An 18,395-nucleotide genomic window follows, 5' to 3' on the forward strand; every position below is an offset into this window, starting at 1 on the left:
AACAACATAATACATAAAGGTTTCCACACCCCATACCTTCCTCGTTTTTTTTTATTTTACGTGCAATATTTATTTCAGTGAAACAAAAAGCGGCATTAGAGAAATGTTCGAAATGCCTTTGAAAGAAAAGGTAGATTTGACAAACACCTTAAACTTGCAAAACAAAAAACATCTTTACTGGTATCCTATATAGGCGTAGTAGTAAATAAGTACTCTGGATTGGAACCATTGTAAATGCGAGCATGTTTATTTATCACAAACTTCACTTTAAAAACTATAAAGCGCTTTTCGTTTTTGGTCCGAGGAAGTTTTTTTTTAAAGAAAAAAAATGAAAACGTTTTACTGTTTTTAAAGTGAAGTTTGTGCTAAATAAATGGTTTCAATCCAGACTTACTATTATGCCTGTATAGGATACCAGTGAAGCCATTTTTTTTGTTTGTTTTGCAAGTTTGAAGGAAAAAGAACCACACACATTTTAATCTAATTAATTCTTCAGTCTAAGGCACACTTCCCAGGACCTCCACTGTAGGCTACCAACATTTGAACTTGTACAATTTAACCACACAACGTAACTCTATTAAAAATGCTTCCTCTTACAGCCTACAGAACTTTCTAATAAAACTTATGTTTTCGTTCAGGCTTGTCTCTTAACACCTAACTTTCAGGTAACTTCCACAATCTAGTAACACACTGTTCGCTTCCATATCAACAACAATAGGTTCTGAATCCGGACTGGACTGTTGTTCTCCTGTGGTACAGCATAACAGCAAACTCAATGACTAACAGCAAAGTAGCAAGCATACCTGTCTACCATCTTCTTTCTCCTCAGAATGTCCCTTTGCTCCTGACTCCTGCAGCAGTAACATTGATGTGTCCAATTCATCTCCAAACACCTTAACTGACTTTCCATTTCCCAGTCTCGCAACTCCCGCCACAGTTTCAATAGTTAGTCAAGCACTGCCTCCCAAGCTGATGTCATCATGCATGACCCTACACGGTGATAACTATGCATGATGACATCAGCCGTAACTTAAAATTATAAATAAAAAAATTCAGGAATTGAAGGGGTCACTCAGAAATTCGTGCCACCCCATTATTGTGCCCTCAAAACTGGTAAATACCAAGGAATTTGGTACGGTTGAGAGGTATGTCTGCTGGTTAAGTGGAGCATTAGGCTGTTGGCTGACATGTATCCTAGAACAATGAAGAATGATCTTGTCATGCAGGTGCATCATTTTTTTTTTTCTTGTGAAAGGGTGGTCTGCTTAAATTATTCTCCATCACCACCCTCCCAAAATGTCTTCTTTTGAGATGCAATTAGACTTTAGGTAACTTTTTGAAAGTACAGGCTGGTCAGGCAAATGGCTGTATAGTCCATTGCTGACATCATCTCTTCATGGGTAATGGACTGTGAGAACTACTCAATGGGGTAATTATGACTGTCTTTCAATCTGAAGACCAGAACTAAGCAATTGATGTATATATGTTGGAAGCAGTGGACAGCCCAAAAGGCATGAAAGCACACTGAAAGTGCCCCTTTATGAACCTTGTTTCCTTGTAAACACGTATGTAAGCTGGTGCCTTCTCTCTCAGTTTAATTTCTCCAAGTCTTTTAGGTTTCTAATACTATGACGAGAATGGATCCCATTCCTAAGTCAGGGTATAATTAAATTTCATGAAATGAGTATTGTTTCAGTCTTTGGTGTTATCCAAAAGTGCTAATTGGCAGCACCCGCAATGTGCCCAGAACTGGCTCCTTCTGCAGTTCATACGGAGTTACCTGTGTTGATAGCATATCTAAATATGACTGTAGGCTCTTTTTATTAGACCCATTGCTCCTACTACTATTGGAACTGTCTGGGTATCTTTCTTCCACATTGATGTCGTTTCTGCCTTAAAATCTTGATATTTTATGACTTAATGTCTCTCTCTCTATGTCAGACACTATAATCCTAATAAATACTAGGTGTAGGAATTTCAATGATCAGTGTTACCTTTGTCCTTTTTCATGGAGTACTATATGTGGTTTTCTCACATCTGTTTTTTGAATTGTTAGCAGTGAGTGATCCCATGTGATGTTCACTTCATCATTCTCTATAATGCTTTGTGGTTCATGTTTTCAATGCTTCTCAGCTACTTCTATATTGTAGTATTTGCACAATCCCCAATGCAACAGTCTTTATCTTTCATCAGTCTTACTATCAGTCTTACTATCTATATTCATCTATTTTAAATCAAGCAACTCTTCCCTTAGATCATTTTTTTCTAGACTGAGGGTGCATTCTTTGCTGTCTGTTTCCTGTAGGCATTCTACAGAGAGCTCCAGAATGTCTTCCTGTGACATATCTTCTTCAGCTGCATCCTGCATCATCTGTTCCTCCTTCATATGGAACTCATTGGCCTACCACTCCACAGCATTGCCTTTGTCGGAGATGCCACCGTTTCCTGCTCCCTCCCAATTGAACTTTTGTACTTGTTTCCTACTGAAGGCTCCAGAGCATTATCATGTGGTAAGTGATCAGATGCTTTCCCATTCCACCTGTTTCTCTTTGATTTAAAGATTCCTTGTTCCATCTTGTGATGTTACTGGAGTTGGATTTTCTACTCTAAATCCTTCACTTTGCAGGTATTCCATAACTTAAATTTATACTTGTTAGCTTCTAACTTACTTATCTTCTGTTCTACATTCCCCCTTTGTGTTCTTAATTTTTGTTTTGTGAAACTTTCCATATCTGAGTGCCTTCCCTGTATTTTTTTTCAACTATCTTTGGAGCTGCTTTTTTGTTTTGATTAATTTCACTTTCTCTTTGGAATTAATACTGCACCATATCAGATCTGTTTTTTCTTTCCCATGTCCATATTTCTTTTTTATACTTTCAAAAAAAACTCTTGAATTTTGTTCTTTATATTTTCGTACTTCCTCTGTTGCTTCGTTTTCCAGGTGGCCCAAAGTTTCTTTGTGTTTCTAATGCTTTTCATGGATTTATTGTACTAATGAACATAACTTTTTATTTGAAGCTTTTGACAGTTTTTCTTGTGCAACAATTTTTATTTCCTGTAATTTCTTTCTTAATCTTTTTGAATATCTTCTATCTGGGCTTCTTGTGTAATAGTAACAATACATACTTTCTTTCTTATCCTCCATAGTCCACTCTATCATCTTTATGGCTCTTTTTTTGGCCTGTCAGTTTTTGTGATTTTTGTGGACTACTGCTACTGTTTCCTTCTAGAACAGGGGGGCCATCCTCCCATTGAGCCTCGCCTAATCCCATTGAAGGAATGTTTGTGTGCCTTGAAGATTCTCCACTGCCATTTTTCTAGTTGTGGCATCAATGTGTACATCAAGAATGAGCACTTTTTTATTCCTGGGCTTGTGCACCAACTGTTTTTTTTTTAATGTTATGTAAAATATACTGTATGTATGTATGTGTGTGTGTGTGTATATATATATATATATATATCAGTGCTATCTTAGTGAGATTCTGTGAAAACAGCGTCCACCATGTGAAGGTACTCACTAAGACTTGAGGTTGTCTTCAGTTCCAGCAATGCTACTATCCTTTTCTTGATGATTTCATTATCTCTAAGAAGAGAGGAACCTTGAACCTTTTACACATAGAAACAGGTTTAATATTTAGAGATCCAATGTGAGCCTTCTCTGTCCATCTTTCCCGGGTACCAGAAAGAGTTTCAAATACAAGCCTTTGTCCAAATCTGTTACAACCATCCTTTATTGCTTCTGATGAAAAAAGTTGATCCAGGGAGGTGCCTGGGAAGTAAGAATGGAAAGGCAATGCACAAAGAAACAACAGGAGAATATTTATATGGCTCCCAAGTATGCAACAAAAGTTTGCTTGAAGTGATTTACATATATATATTTTATAACCCAAGCAGACTTCATCAAAATTTTCCTAAGAAGATAGCAATGCTGAAAGTGTATTGGGAAAAAGAGTGGTGATTGGGAAGATGGGTTCTGGAAATGTAACAGCATGGCAGATTTAAAAAATTCCCTGCAGTGTGTTTTGTCAGAAATTTTGAGAGACCAAAGTGCTATGACTAAAAAAAAAAAATCTTTTGAGGTGGGACATAGTCTCTGACTTGCCTAGATATAGCAAAGCCTTACAAAGTTTAAGTTTGTTGCTACTGGCTACCTAAAAAGCAATTACTAGAAAATGGAGCTGAAAGTCTAAACAAACTGTAACTGAAGTACTGAACATTGTAAAGAAGATAAAATGAGCAGAGGTGGTAACCTTAGAAAAAAAGAGAGAGAAAATTGCATGGAAGTTAATGGAATATTTCGGACCACACATGCAGAATAATGTTCAGCAGGAGAAGTGAGGTTTAACATGTATACTGCATGAAAAATGTTAGTATGTTTTCCGTTGATATTAATTTATTTGTACATGTGCCACTGTTTTAGTTATGATTTAATAAAGATGTTTATTAAAAGAGGGAATTTAATATAAAAGCCTTTCCTGCAGGAGATTCCCCATATTGCATCTTAATTGTGATGGTGTTGGAACAGCTACACAGACAGAGGGGCTGATAGGTGTCAGAGCAAGATGACAGTTATAAAAAAATTCTTGATTTTAAAAAAGGTGTTCGTGGGTGGGAGTGAACTGACGAGCAAGTTGGTATTTGACATCACAGCACACAGTCTGGACCAGGAAATGTTCTAAAAAAAGCTGCTAAACAGTGATTGGAGAAGATTATCCCATTCATAGATCATCTGATAGCGTAAGAATATACATGTTGTATCTTTGAGAGGTATCTGTATTTGGTGCCCCCAACACATATCTTTCTTTCCTTTTGCAGAAGGACTGCTGACAGAGCTTAAAAGAGGTGATTGTTAATTTACACCTGTTGCAGTAGTTTGGTTAAGGTCAAAGAAACAGAAGTTGAAGAACCATTTCCTTAGTTGCTGGCACCTATATTATTACCTACATGATTTGAAACCCTGACAGGTGGTAATGCAGAAGCATGCTTATCAGTGAACTTTTAATTGCCATCTGTACAAGAATGTCTGTTCAGTAATAGCTCGTGTGGTGAGTACTTGTGTATCTTTGCCTTTTAATGAAGTTGTAGTCACATGGAGGATGGGTATATACTGAGTGTTCTTAACATCCCAAAGAATTATAGGAGGTTTTTTTATGCTATCAAATCCATGCCCAGCAAAGTAGCCACTACACGTGTTAACAAAGCAGATTGTTTTAGTATAGTACCAGTCACCTGATCATTTGTTCATTTTTGATTTAGTTATTTTTTCTAAGCATCTGTTGGTTACAGTAGTAATGGAAATGTCATTTCAAATGTAGGTACTTTGCACTTGGACTTCTGTATCACTACAATGGTCAAGATGATAATGCACTACAGGTAAGTCTGCTTTCTGAACTTTCACAGTAGACTTGGTTTTAACTTTGTTTTCCCTTAATAAATTGTTCCATGTACATTGAGAGGGCCCTGCTGCTTTGAAGTGATGTAATTCAGACTCAGAAGTGGTGTTTACTTTGGTCGCATAATTCTGATATATACTGACAAAAAATACAAATTTCTTTACTGATATTTCTTGCAATCAAACAATGACCATGGTCATACAGGAAGATGGCACTCTTTGGTCCAGTCTTTCTTGCTAAGATTACTGCTAGTCTCCTTCACTCATATAATTGAATATTGTTGTATGCCTGGTATGTCACAAGGAATGAATCAGGATTTCTCCTTGCCTTGAGTAATATGGGATTAAATGTTGCAAACTACTTTGAATTTCCTAAGATGTTTGCAGACAGGATTTTTTTCAGCTGTGGGTATAAAATTAACTTCTGGTAAAATTGTTCACAAATTAATCAAAGTAAGAAAGAAGTCAAAACCATTGAAAGATTTCCGTATTCCACTTTGATTATGTTGCTGATTTGTTGTTTGTTTCTTTAATTTTGTGTGCTGTCAGGTTATGCAATGTTTGATGAGTTTTTAATAATGCTATCTGATTTAATTTTAACATAGTACTGATCAGTGAAAGCTTTCAAGTTGTTCAGGTATTTCATTGAAAATCAGTACAGCCTATTTTCTGAGTTATCCAGGTAGCAGTTAAGTTTTACGTCATTAAGAACATTACAAGTAATTCCTTCTCCAAGTCCTGCAAAAAAGCAGAAATGTTAAGCGTGGAGACCTCGCATTATCTTACTTGGTTGTGCTTTGTGCTGTCTAGCCTTTTCCATTTTCGTAACAGTTTGTCTTATGCCTGTAAACACTGATAGGCAAGTTCATATGTCAGACAATACATTTCAATTCCAGATGCTCAGACTACAGACAAGACAGCAAAGTTGTTATTTAAGAAAGTGTAAGCTATGATGTGCCTTGTCATTCTTAGTTATATATAGGCAGTAAAAATAGTGAGTGCTAGTCATGAAAACTAATCATGTATTTGTATAGTTATGTTAATGAGAATATTTTCTTTGCTCTTTTCTTAAATATCATTATTATTAAACGTGACATTAAAAGGCGACCTAAGTACACATACAGTACCACAAAAAAACATACTTTTGTTATTTTCATGCAGTATACATTTTAACAACTTTCTTTACTCAACATTATATAAATTGCTCAATTCCTGCCTTCCCTTAAATTTCACTCCTCCTTCTAAACACTGTTCTGCTTGTATTGTTACTCAGATTCCTTGTATTTCTATTTAATTTGCTTCTCTTTTTATAAAGATCACACTTCCCATTTAATTTGCTTCTCTTTTTATAAAGATCACACTTCCCATTATTTTATCTTCTTTATAATATTCAGTATTTTGTTGCTGTTTATTCAAAATATTGACAGATATGGTCTTGTCGATTATACCTTGGATATTTCAAAAATATCTTTTATAAAATTAGGCCCTGCTTCATGGAATTCTCATTCAGTCCATATTTTGGAATTGCAGGATCTCTCACTTTTCAAAATGAACTTTTGAAGGTGCATCTACAGAATGAAAGTAAATGCATGTGCTTTAAGAATACTTGTTAGTTATGTTCTTTGAAAAGTCTTCATTCTTAATAAAAACATTTAGTACTTACACTGCTTTTCCTATCCTTCATTTTGTACATTATAATGCTTCATATATTTTTTCTTTTGTAAATCTATGTAAACTCTAGGGTCTGCTACAGGTGCTTGCTTGATACTAGCTTATGACACACCTCCTTGCCACCACTTGCTTGAAAAAGCAAGTGCTCAAACTCCCACTAGCCCGGTCTTCTGTTTCTATGTAGCCCTCCTAACATCCAACCCTATAAAACTATATAGCTGTACCGGGACCTAAACTCTGTCCGTAAAACTCCCACGCAGTTCCCAACATGGGTCTTTGTTCCCTTACTCAAAACTTTCACTCTGTCTCTCTCCCTTACCCTAAATTCCTTGATCACTCCATTAACAAAAGACTCCCTTCCCCCTCCCTTTCATTCCCACAGCAGTTTTCCAGAACTCATATTCAAGTTTGAGTATGGGCAGCAGCCTGCAAGAGCTACAAAGCATTCAGTTCCCTAACTTTGAGACAGTGATTTTTGAGAATTTGGGACTCAAGAGCCTCCAGCTTTCCCTAAACACTGTGAATGTACATGTTAGTGTAGTTTGCCAGTTGGCCAGGGAGGTGGTGGACGAGAGTCCTGTACCAGCCCAACACAACAAATGAACTTTAAACAGACAAATAAAGTAGATGGCCTCTGGTTAGGCAGCGTATGCTCAGAGCACCATGTTATTGAGGGTCCCCTAACGCGCCTGTAATGTAAAACCTAGTAGAGATATTTTCTGGTGGGTACACAATATACATATGCTTCACTTTTGCAGGCATTGCAGTGTCGCTGTAGGAAGGCACTAAACATTCACATATACTTTATGTACAGTGGATATAAAAAGTGTACCCACTCTTTTTGAAATACCAGGTTTTTGTGATATAAAAAAATGAGACCATAATAAATAATTTCAAAACTTTTTCACCTTTAATGTGACCTGTACAATTCAATTGAAAAACAAACAAATCTGTTGGGGGAAAAATATAAAAAATAAAAAACGTGCAATAAGCTGGTTGCATAAGTGTTGTTGTTGTTGGTCTTTTGGCTTTTCCCGGTTAGGGGTCGCCACAGCGGAACACCGGTCCCCTAATGATTGGCAGTTGGTTTTTATGGTGTTAAGTTGCCAGCCCGACACCCAACCTTCAACGAAGGCACGCCCATTCAACGCATGTCTTTCAAATGCCCACTCTCTCAGTGCAGATCCAGATGGGTGTGCTACCAATGCCTACCAGCTTGGATCAGGCAGTCCATCTATCGTCCACTCCACCACTTCACTCTCCTACTCTGATTCCATTGGATGTTACAAAGACCCAGGATCCAGGTCTTCTGGGTCCCATCAGGCTCATATCCGAGGATTACCTTATCATTGGCTATGAAGTGGACTGTGAATGCCTCGGCTCTGACTTTTTTGGACTCTTGAGTACTCTCGGAGCAGAGCATCCATGTCGTATCCAAGGCGTTGCCGTCTCTACACCTAGACCCTTCTGCACTGGATAGTGCAGCTCCGACTTCCTTCATAGGGAGCCTGCTTTTAGTGCGGGAGAGGGCTATGGTCCAGAAGCCTGCCTTCTCAGATTTGAGATCTTCTCTTTCTCTCTGGAGTGGTCAGCTTTTGAGGTTGCAAAGTGGGTTTTATCTGCTTCGACAGGACTGACAGATCCATCCCCTCAGATTTCCAATCCACCCAGATGCATCTGTGCCCACAGTCTCACCATTCAACACCACAGGTTCAGCCAGCCCGAGACTACCAGACTACCCAGCAGGGTATTACAGTCTCTTCTGACACCGCCCTGGAACATCCCACTGAGGAGGTCCCTAGCAAGAGGAAGTGCAACAGGAGGCACTTAGACTCTCCCCAAGAGTCAGTCACTGAGGATGCAAACTTCAATGAAGATAAAGTATCCCCATGATCACCTCCAGAAGACGTCTCATTTGGAGACATCCTCGAGATTCTGAACTAGAGAGGTGATTAGACCCCCAGCAATCCTTCACCTGAGGATTCTGTATTTCTGGAGGTGCTCAGAGCTGGCCCATCTACCTCCTGGGTTACTCCACCTGCTTGTTGATGATCTCATTGATTTGTTTGCTTGGCAGTTGTGGAAGGAACCCGACACAGTTGAACCCATACCCAGGAGACCAGACAAAATTCTGTCACCACCTTTGGGGAAGGAGTTTTGGCCTAAAGGGATGCGCGTGGATGCCATGGTCATGGCAGCAGCTACCAGAAAGGAGCTTGCCAAACAGAGGTCTACTGTTCATCCTCCTAACAGGGAGTCTAGGGTGATGGACAGGTTTGGGAAGTGTGTCAATTCTTCAGAGACCTTTTCCCTTAGGTTGCTGAATTACTTGGCACATTTTATTAGGTTGCAAAGGATTTTGATCAATATATTTTTGAATTCCTTTTCAGGGTCCATTCCTGCAGACACCCATTCATCTGTGGCCTCACAGTTGGCTACCCTACAGCCTATTTCAAATTCATCCATGAGGCTAATTTTGCATGCAGCCGAAGGCACCTCAAGGGCAATGGGTTCAGGCATTTCAATTAGGAGGCATGCCTGGATGTGCTTATGTGATTTTATGGAGCCCTTCAAGCCGTTGTTCATTAGTGCTCCCTTTGACAGCACGTCCTTGTTTGGACCCACAGTGAAAGAAACTTTATCCAGGTGTGTGGAGGATGGAAGGACCCTCTATGCAGTGGGCGTACATTTTTTGACCCCTCAAAGATCTTTTTCAAGGAATCAACAAAGTCTCTGGAAAATGTGGTTCATAAAGTCCCAGGGTCCTTTCCAGGACACACAAGGAGAAGGTTCCCCTAGGGGTGAGGTAGGGGATACTCAAATAGTTGACACTGCCTCCACAGCAGAAGACTGCCTCCACAGCAGAGGAGACTCCTAACAACAGGGGTACAGAGATCCTTTCTCTAACAGACCCATCCAGCACCTCTGAAAGGAGGCCCGATTGCTCATTTTTTAAGGCAACTGGGGACAACTATCTCTGTATCAGAGAGCCTGGCTAGATATATATAAAAAAAAAAAGACTTCCCAGTGCAGAGAATTATATTCAGAGGTGCTATAAAACCTCTTCTTCCATTTTACCTCCAAGAAAAATCCCTGATGTTCTACCCAGTCACAGGTAAGAAGCAGCTGCTAGAGAAAGAGTCATTGAAGAGGTCCCGTCATACCAGATAGAATCCAGAATTTACTCAAGATTCCTTTCCGTTTCAAGAAACCATGGGACTGGAGACCAATTTTGGATCTCAGCAAGTTGAACAATTCAGACAGAATCACAAAGTTGGGGAAGGTCAGGGTTCAGTCCATTCTCCCTTTTCTGGGCAAAGGCGATTTGATGTACTAAATAGACCTTCAGGATGTGTACTAGCACATAAAGATGAACAGACAATCCAGAAGGTTTTAACACTTCTGGATATGAGCCATTCACTTCCAGTTCAGAGCTCTGCCCTTTGGCCTCACCACAACCTCCAGGGTGTTACTGAATATTTGGCACTAGTAGCAGTTCACTTGAGGCTGCAGGGATTCTGGGTGTTTCCATATCTAGACAACTGGCTTCTTACCACCTCGACCAGGCATCTGTTGATAAGGGCATGGAATCAGATTCTCCACGCTTGCTTTCATCTGGGGTAACCATAAGTTATGGCAAGTTTCATCTACAACTCACTTAAAAGGTAGAATTAATAAGAGCAAAGTCTATGATACCTTCACTACCTATATCAAGAGTACAGATTATAAGATCAGAGTAATAATCTGCAGTACCAAGATTTCAGTCCAGTTTGTTCTTCAAGCCTTTGTATCAATGGCAGCGGTGATAACTTTGGTACCTTTAGCCAGATTTTATATGAGAATTCTCCAATGCCTTCTAACAACACAGATCACATTCTACAAAGTAGTCAATTTGTTTCCCCTCAGTCTAAGCCCATAGTGACCACACTGCTTCCCAGTTGGGGTGGGTGGGGGGCAATTTCTGGGCCAGACGATCAAAGGCACTTGGTCTCCAAAGAGGCCAACTTGCATATCAGTGTCCTAGAGATGAGAGCAGTGCTTTTTAGCACTGCGACCTTTCAGAATGCCCTCCTTTCGGGGGTGATTGCATTTCAAAGTGACAACATGTCAGTGGTTTGGTACATCAACAAATAAGGAGGAACCAGATCATATCCCTTGTGTCGAGAGGTGCTCAGAGCGTGGCAGTTGGCGATCTCATCCAACTGCTTTTTCATAGCAATGTGCATTCTGGGGAAGTCCAGTGTGATCAACAAACTGAGTAGGTCCATTCTTCTACCTCACAAGTGGTCTCTCAACAAGAATGTGACAGAAATGATTTTCGTAGATAGGGCCAGGCTGGTTGCAACCTTTCTGCTTCTCCCCTAATTACAAATGCAGCAGTTACTTTGCCGTAATCGCCCCACAGGGGAAATCACTGAGGGATGTTCTGCTTCACATTCCCCCCCCCCTCTCTACTTTACGTCTACCAATCAGTCCTATTAATTTTGAAAATTTCTACAGAAAGCTGCCATATTAGACAGCAAAGTCATCCTAATTGCACCTTACTGACCTTGACAGATTTGGTTTCCTTTCATTTGGCCTCACTTATTTCGCCAGCCTTGGATTCTGGATTTTACTCCAGATCTTCTGTCTCACCTGTTGGGCATGATCCATCCCGACATCTCAAACCTTGGGCTGATGGCCTGGTTTCTCCAACTCTGTTAACAGCCAGACAACCGATGGTCTCTTCCCCTGTCTGTCAGAATTGCAGCAGATAGTAAAGACAACCACAAGGCCTTCTATAGTTATGTAAAGAATCTCCACGGCAATGCCCAGATTTGCTCAGAGCTGTTGCACAATGGCATCTCATATACTGAGCCAACAGATATTGCCAATATACTGGCCGACAGATTCAGTGCCAACTTTACCCCCCCCCCAAAGGACCAATCACAATACCAGTAGATTGCCAGGCACCCAGTATTACTGCTGCACTGGATAAAACAGCACTGTCCAAGGCCAAGAATACAGCTTCTATGGGACCTGACAATATCCCTGGCTGTGTTCTACATGAACTTCAGAGTAAACTGGCACCTCTCCCATGTGCACTGTTCAATCATAGCCTCACCTCAGGCTTTGTCCCTACCAATGCTGCACTGCTACAGTCATCCCTCTCCAGAAAGGAGAATCGACTACAGACCCTGGGAACTATCGCCCCATTAGCCTGACAAGTCTGATATGCAAAGCTATGGACTTCATCATCATGGACCTAATAAACAAGGATATAGGGAATCTCCAAACTCTGGACCCTACACAGTTTGGTTTTGTTAAGGGTGGATCATGCCTGCTCAACCTGGTCGACTTCTTTGAGTCAGTCGCCAGAGCTGTGGATGAAGTCAAGGTGGATCATACAGCCTACCTTGATCTGGCCAATGCCTTTGATATCATTCGCCACTCAGGAATCATAGAAAAACTCACTAAGGTAGGCATCAACCCCTATATCACTAGGTGAGTTGCAAACTGGCTCCCTGATAGAACCCACAGTGTGAAAGTAGCTGACTCCAAGTTAGACTGCTGACCAGTCCCGACTGGAGTCCCACAGGGTTTGGTCATAGATCCTCTCCTGTTTGATATCTACTTCTGTGAAGTCCAGGCCAACACGAATGGACTCTGGCTGACAAAGTTTGCAGACGATTGCAAGTTGAGAGCCATAATTAACTCCCCAAGTTATATTGACATCCTACAGAAAGGCCTTACTGAGACCAACGACTGGTGTCAAAACCATGGCCTTAAGCTCAATGCCAAAAAATATGTCGTCATTCCCTTTGGGAAAAACACAGTTCCCATGAATTACCACATCAATGGTATTCCACTGAACACAGAAGGCGTCATAAGACATCTGGGAACACAGGCTGACAGCAACCTCTTTTTGACCACCACATTGCCACTGTGGTCAGAAGTCCTTCTATCTGGCACATCTCATCACTAAGGGTTTTGCATCCAGGAAGAAAGAGGTCATTGTCTTCCTCTACTCTTCTCTTATTAGGCCAATCATCGAGTACAGTGCTCCATTTGGCATGTGCCTCACTAGACACCTGCAACAACTGGAGAGACCGCAAAAGTACCTCACAAAGAGGATCCTAGGCCTTAAACACCTGTCCTATATGAACAGACTAAAAAAAAAACAACTATTCTCTGTCTCATATCACCTACTTAGAGGTGATCTCTGCTTGACTTACAAAGCCATGTCTGACCCAGCTGTGTTAGAAATGCTACATATAAAGAAATCCCAATCTCTCCACACTACATGCTCCAGAGACCTCAACCTCATTACCGCAATCAACAGAACAAGCTGGAGGGACAGGTTCATAACCCAGGGACTGCCCATGCTATGGAATAGACTTCCCATACATGTCAAGCAGAGTGCCTCACTGGCCCTCTTCAAGATAAATCTTGATGAGTGAATGGGAAATAGAAAATTCACCCCGGGGATAAGTCCAGTGGCTCTACTCGACAGAGGGACTGGGAACTAAGGTCGGGTAGCACGATGCCAGGGTAATCCTATGGGCTAGGCTTGTAAAGACTCCAAGGCGCCATTAGCCTAGTACACACCTATGAACCTATATGTGTGTGTGTGTGTGTGTGTGTGATATATATATATATATATATATATATATATATATATATATATATATATATATATATATCCCATAAACCTTCAGCACGATAACTGTTTTCAAGTAAATGGAAAAGAGTTGTTTACTGGGCACAGCATATTTTCACATTGGATTGAAGTTTCTCTAGTAGCCTCTCATAAATTGTGCAGACCTTTCTTTCGAGGCACTCTTCTTTTGAGACTTTTGCTTAGGGTTCGTACTCTCCATGGGATCTCAGTCTGGTACTGCAGGCACTTATATATTTCCCCTTTTTGAACCAGCAGCTAAATATGACCTTGTGTATCTTACTGGGAAAAATGTTTTTTTTTAGTAGCCCTTTCCTCTACTAGATGAGTATAAGACATTCAAGCCTTCTTTTCAAAACCCTCTTACTTGATATTTTCATAAGGATTGAGTGACACTACGAACAAATGCCTCGTTTCTTCCCAAGGTGGTGTCAGAATCTAATATCCACTAATCCATTAATTTACTATTATTCTTTTTTATTCTTTTTTTTTTTTTTTTGCAAATAAGATAGAATACGTGTTGCATTTATTGAATGTTCACAGACATTTATGTTTTTATCTATGCAGAACAAGAAAGATCAGGAAAATGGACCAGTTTGTTTCATTTGCAAAATTAAAATTGGCTAAACCATTTGCAAAAGTGACTTTAGCTAGATGGTCAGCTGATTGTATTGTATTTATCTTTAACAAATTGAGTATTACCGTACCCCAACTGGTACGGTCACTAGTTTCTGAGGGTAGAGCATCGTATAGTTCAACTGTGCTCAGGAATATCCTTCCGTAGAGTCCAGCCAGGATTATATGTAGCTGGGGACTCTGTCCCATCAACTGAGGATAAAATGAAAATTGCCGACTTCAGATAAAGAAGTTATGTACTTACCATAGCATTCCATCTGTGTTGTCCATTTTCATTCTTCCTCAACTTCCCACCCTCCAATGCCCATCCATTATGTCTATAAACCTCTTTTTCCTTGAGTTCCTGACATAGTTCTCTGTCTTTAGGACATATATACAAGTTTATGTATCCTTTATTTACACACATTGATACATACTTCCTTTAGTAAATTCAGCAAACAAGATCTGAGCTAACTTAAGGTTGGTGCATTGTGGGTAAAGGAGAGGCTTGAGAGCTTTTTTGTTTCCCACGAGCTTTAGTAATGGCTGAGTTGGATCTGAGGTTTGGATCTGAACCCATCGGTTGAGGAAGAATGAAAATGGACAACACAGATGGAACATTATAGTAAGTACATAACTTCTTTTTTACAGCTTTTAAAAAGCCATCCCAGAGGCAGCTTTGCAGGACATGTGTGCTACCATTTTCTCCTTGACTGCTGAGAGGTCGAGCACTTCACTGTTTGGGTGCATCCTGGGGTGTCCACATCACTTCTGTTGAGTGTCAGTAGCCTAGCTAGTACAGATGATTTCCCCATTGGCAGTTATTTTGGAAGAGAGCCTAGACAACAGGCAGAGCCATGAGTTGTATACTTTATATTTGACTGGTGGGGATAGTATTCTTTTATTGCACATTTAGGAAGAATAACATGACCTTCTGCCAGTGCCAAGACCTTTGCAGGCTTCTCCAACCCCCAGTACCACTCTAGAGGATTGTTCCATAATGCACTAGAGTTCTTTCCAATGCTTGGCCTATCCTGGAACAAGGCTAGGGAAGATTCTTCCTCTCTGTGTGAGAAGTAGAATTGGAGGCCTGGAAGCCTTTATCTCTGAGACCCAGGGGAAATTCCTGCATGATCTCTTAGCTTGTACTCGAACTTTGAACAGTACCTTGCCATCTTACTGTCAGATAGAGTCAAAGACTGTGGACCACATGTGCAGAGAGATGATTCTCTACTATATTCTGGCTGATGAGGCTCCCTGTCAAATTTTAAGATTGAGAATTTCAAGTCTTCATAATTTTTAGGTCATTTCTTTTCTTTCTATTTTTTATTATTAGTGGATGTTTCTTTTATTAGCAACATATTAACAACAAATAGTAAAACAATACTGCTAAACTGTTCCTTAAATCTTATATAACTTATAATTTGTGTTCTTATCCTAAGAAAACCAAATTAATCCACTCTTTACCCGGCTTGTAGCATCCCTGAGGTCTTTTTTTCCCCAAAGTCCATATAAAAGATATCGACTTCAAATTTGCTTTTCCCTGTCGAAATGCTGATACTATGGTAATCAGCAAATCAAAAAAATTGCTTATAGAACCACCCTTCCAAGCTTTCTCTTCCATACTAATTAGTTCCTTAATGTTAATTAGTATTTCTTTAATCATGGAGCCAACAGAAATCTTCCATTGCCTGGTTATAGTCAGTTTTTGTAGCTAATGTAATAGCATTTATTAAGTTTATGTGATGCCATATCTTGCTGCTTTTTCAAGCCTGTAAGCAGTGGATATGGTGTTAGCTCAATACAGGGTTTGCAGTAGGTGTCTTGGAAAATATTTTTATGTCTTCTTTAAAATTCCCCAACATTTTAGAAGACCAAAAAATGTTTATGCACTCACCTGTTTCACCTGTAACACAATGCTATCACATACTGCTAACATTTAGAAATGTGCAACTAAGTGCTTGATAGTATGTAAGTTTAACAGTGAAGACATTCCCCTGGATTTACTAATCCTCCGTGTAAGACTTAATAAATCATACTCGGAGGCTGCAGTTGAACGGATTGACGTCAACGTGCCATGAATATTCATGAGGGCACGCTGACTCATCCGTAACTCTTATACGGACTGAGTAGGAAAGCAGGGGGCGTGTCCGACTGCCGAGCAGTCTAAAAGTCCACGGCCCTGCAAGGTTTTAAAAAGCATAGTGTCAACAGACAAGAGTGAGTTCGCTCAAATGTACTTGCACCCAACACCACACTCCCTGACACTGTAAACCCCCATCACAGTTATAAAACGTAACAAATAAATTTTATTTTTTTAAATCCACGATATAGCTGCCCGTATTTGCGCTTGTTTGCGCGGGTGTGCCCATTGCTTAACCACAGTTAGCAATTGTGACATTGAAGAGCATATAAGAACTACTTATGCAAATTAATCCAAATAGCAATAGCGTAATGGTAGAGCGTATGCACAAAGAAGAGGCATTCAGGGTTCGATTCCCACCACTCCCCTTATTATTTATGTTTTAAATCAGTGTTTGAAATAATACCAGACATATATGATTAAAATATTATTAAAAGCAGTGAAATAGCTAATGTATCAGTGAGCAAAATATATATTTTTAAAAGATCCAGATATATAATAGCCTGCTCTTAAGCAGCGCTTTACCCAGCTAAACAGAGGTGCCCATAGTTTAATAGCGCTTTACCCAGCTAAACAGAGGTGCCCATAGTTTAATAGCGCTTTACCCAACTAAACAGAGGTGCCCATAGTTTAATAGCGCTTTACCCAGCTAAACAGAGTTGCCCATAGTTTAATAGCGCTTTACCCAGCTAAACAGAGTTGCCCATAGTTTAATAGCGCTTTACCCAGCTAAACAGAGTTGCCCATAGTTCAATAGGCGCTTTACCCAGTGCAATGTGTTTGCGCGGACGTGCGCGCCGTGCCAACCAGGGCACTGTAGGGCACCGGGGAGCAACATAGAGCTAAGTTGCTTAAATGCAGCCACACCCCCTAGCCTGTCTAGACAGTAATAAAATAAAAGAATGACAAGGTAAGAACCCAGGACCCTGTGCATCATAATCAAAGTACAGAACCACTAAGCCATGACAACATAGGGGAAGCAGCCACAATTAACATTCATATACTTACGAATGGTAGTTTAACCATTACTAAGCAGGTCTGCAGTCAGCCGAGAATTTTACAAAACGGCCAATCACAAAAAAGTGCGGGGAAATGCGGCATATTTAAGCCCCATAGGCGGGAATACTCATGATAACTGATTGTAGCACACATTTGCAGTCTGGCAGGTGTAGGAGAGGGTTCACGCTTCCGAGCGCAACGTTGGGGCATCGAAGACATGGTTTGGCTCCTTCTCCACCATCACGAGTCAAGACTCCTGCAGGGCCAGTTCCAAGGGATGGAGTACAATGCAGAGGCTTGGAACCAGTTAGCTCGTGACCTCACCAGTGCCACAGGCATTCCCTGGACTGGTGAGGAGGTCCGTCACCACTATGCAGACCTGAAGAGACGAAAGCAGGACCGCCTGAACCAGTGGATACAGGAGGCCCGTGGGATGCAGGGTGCCCCACAACTGAGTTATGTAGCCATGGAATGCAGTATGTAAGAATTGATCATGGAGTATGTATAACGGATAGGTATGTTTCAATATCCTTTAATTTACTTTACAGCTGCAGGTGACCGTGTTACGAATCAGCAAGCCTATGCTGATAGACTGCTAAGGTTGCGCCACCAGGCAGGTTAGTGATTACTCTGCATGTATTGTTATATAAAATATGTTTTGAAAGCATGAAAGAATGTGTTGTAGTCCAATAAAACAGCCATATAATTGCCTGAATAAGTCCTCTGCATGTACTGCCAGATAAAAACGTCAGAGAGGCAGAAAAAGAGTGTAGTAACCCATTAAGAAAGGTAACATATGTCTGGAATAATATCTCTGTAGGCACTTTCATATAACATAAGTGAGTGAGCCTGAAAAAAGATTGTTCTAACCTATTAATAAAGGTATAATATGTCTTGAACATGTCTGCCATAAACAC

The 18,395-nt window shown here is 40.3% G+C and overlaps 1 protein-coding gene across 1 annotated transcript in view; it reads left to right on the top strand.

Moving 5' to 3' along the window:
• Positions 1-18,395, top strand: part of TGFBRAP1 (transforming growth factor beta receptor associated protein 1) — a 1,222,189-nt gene that overhangs the window by 653,934 nt on the left and 549,860 nt on the right. Inside the window, exon 6 of the mRNA XM_044070999.1 lies at positions 5,316-5,373. Within this exon, the coding sequence (XP_043926934.1) occupies positions 5,316-5,373 (58 nt within the window). The remainder of the gene's footprint in view (positions 1-5,315; positions 5,374-18,395) is intronic.

The sequence above is a fragment of the Protopterus annectens genome, chromosome 5.part0 (assembly GCF_019279795.1).
Source record: "Protopterus annectens isolate FY-2018-M chromosome 5.part0, PAN1.0, whole genome shotgun sequence".
NCBI lineage: Eukaryota > Metazoa > Chordata > Ceratodontiformes > Protopteridae > Protopterus > Protopterus annectens.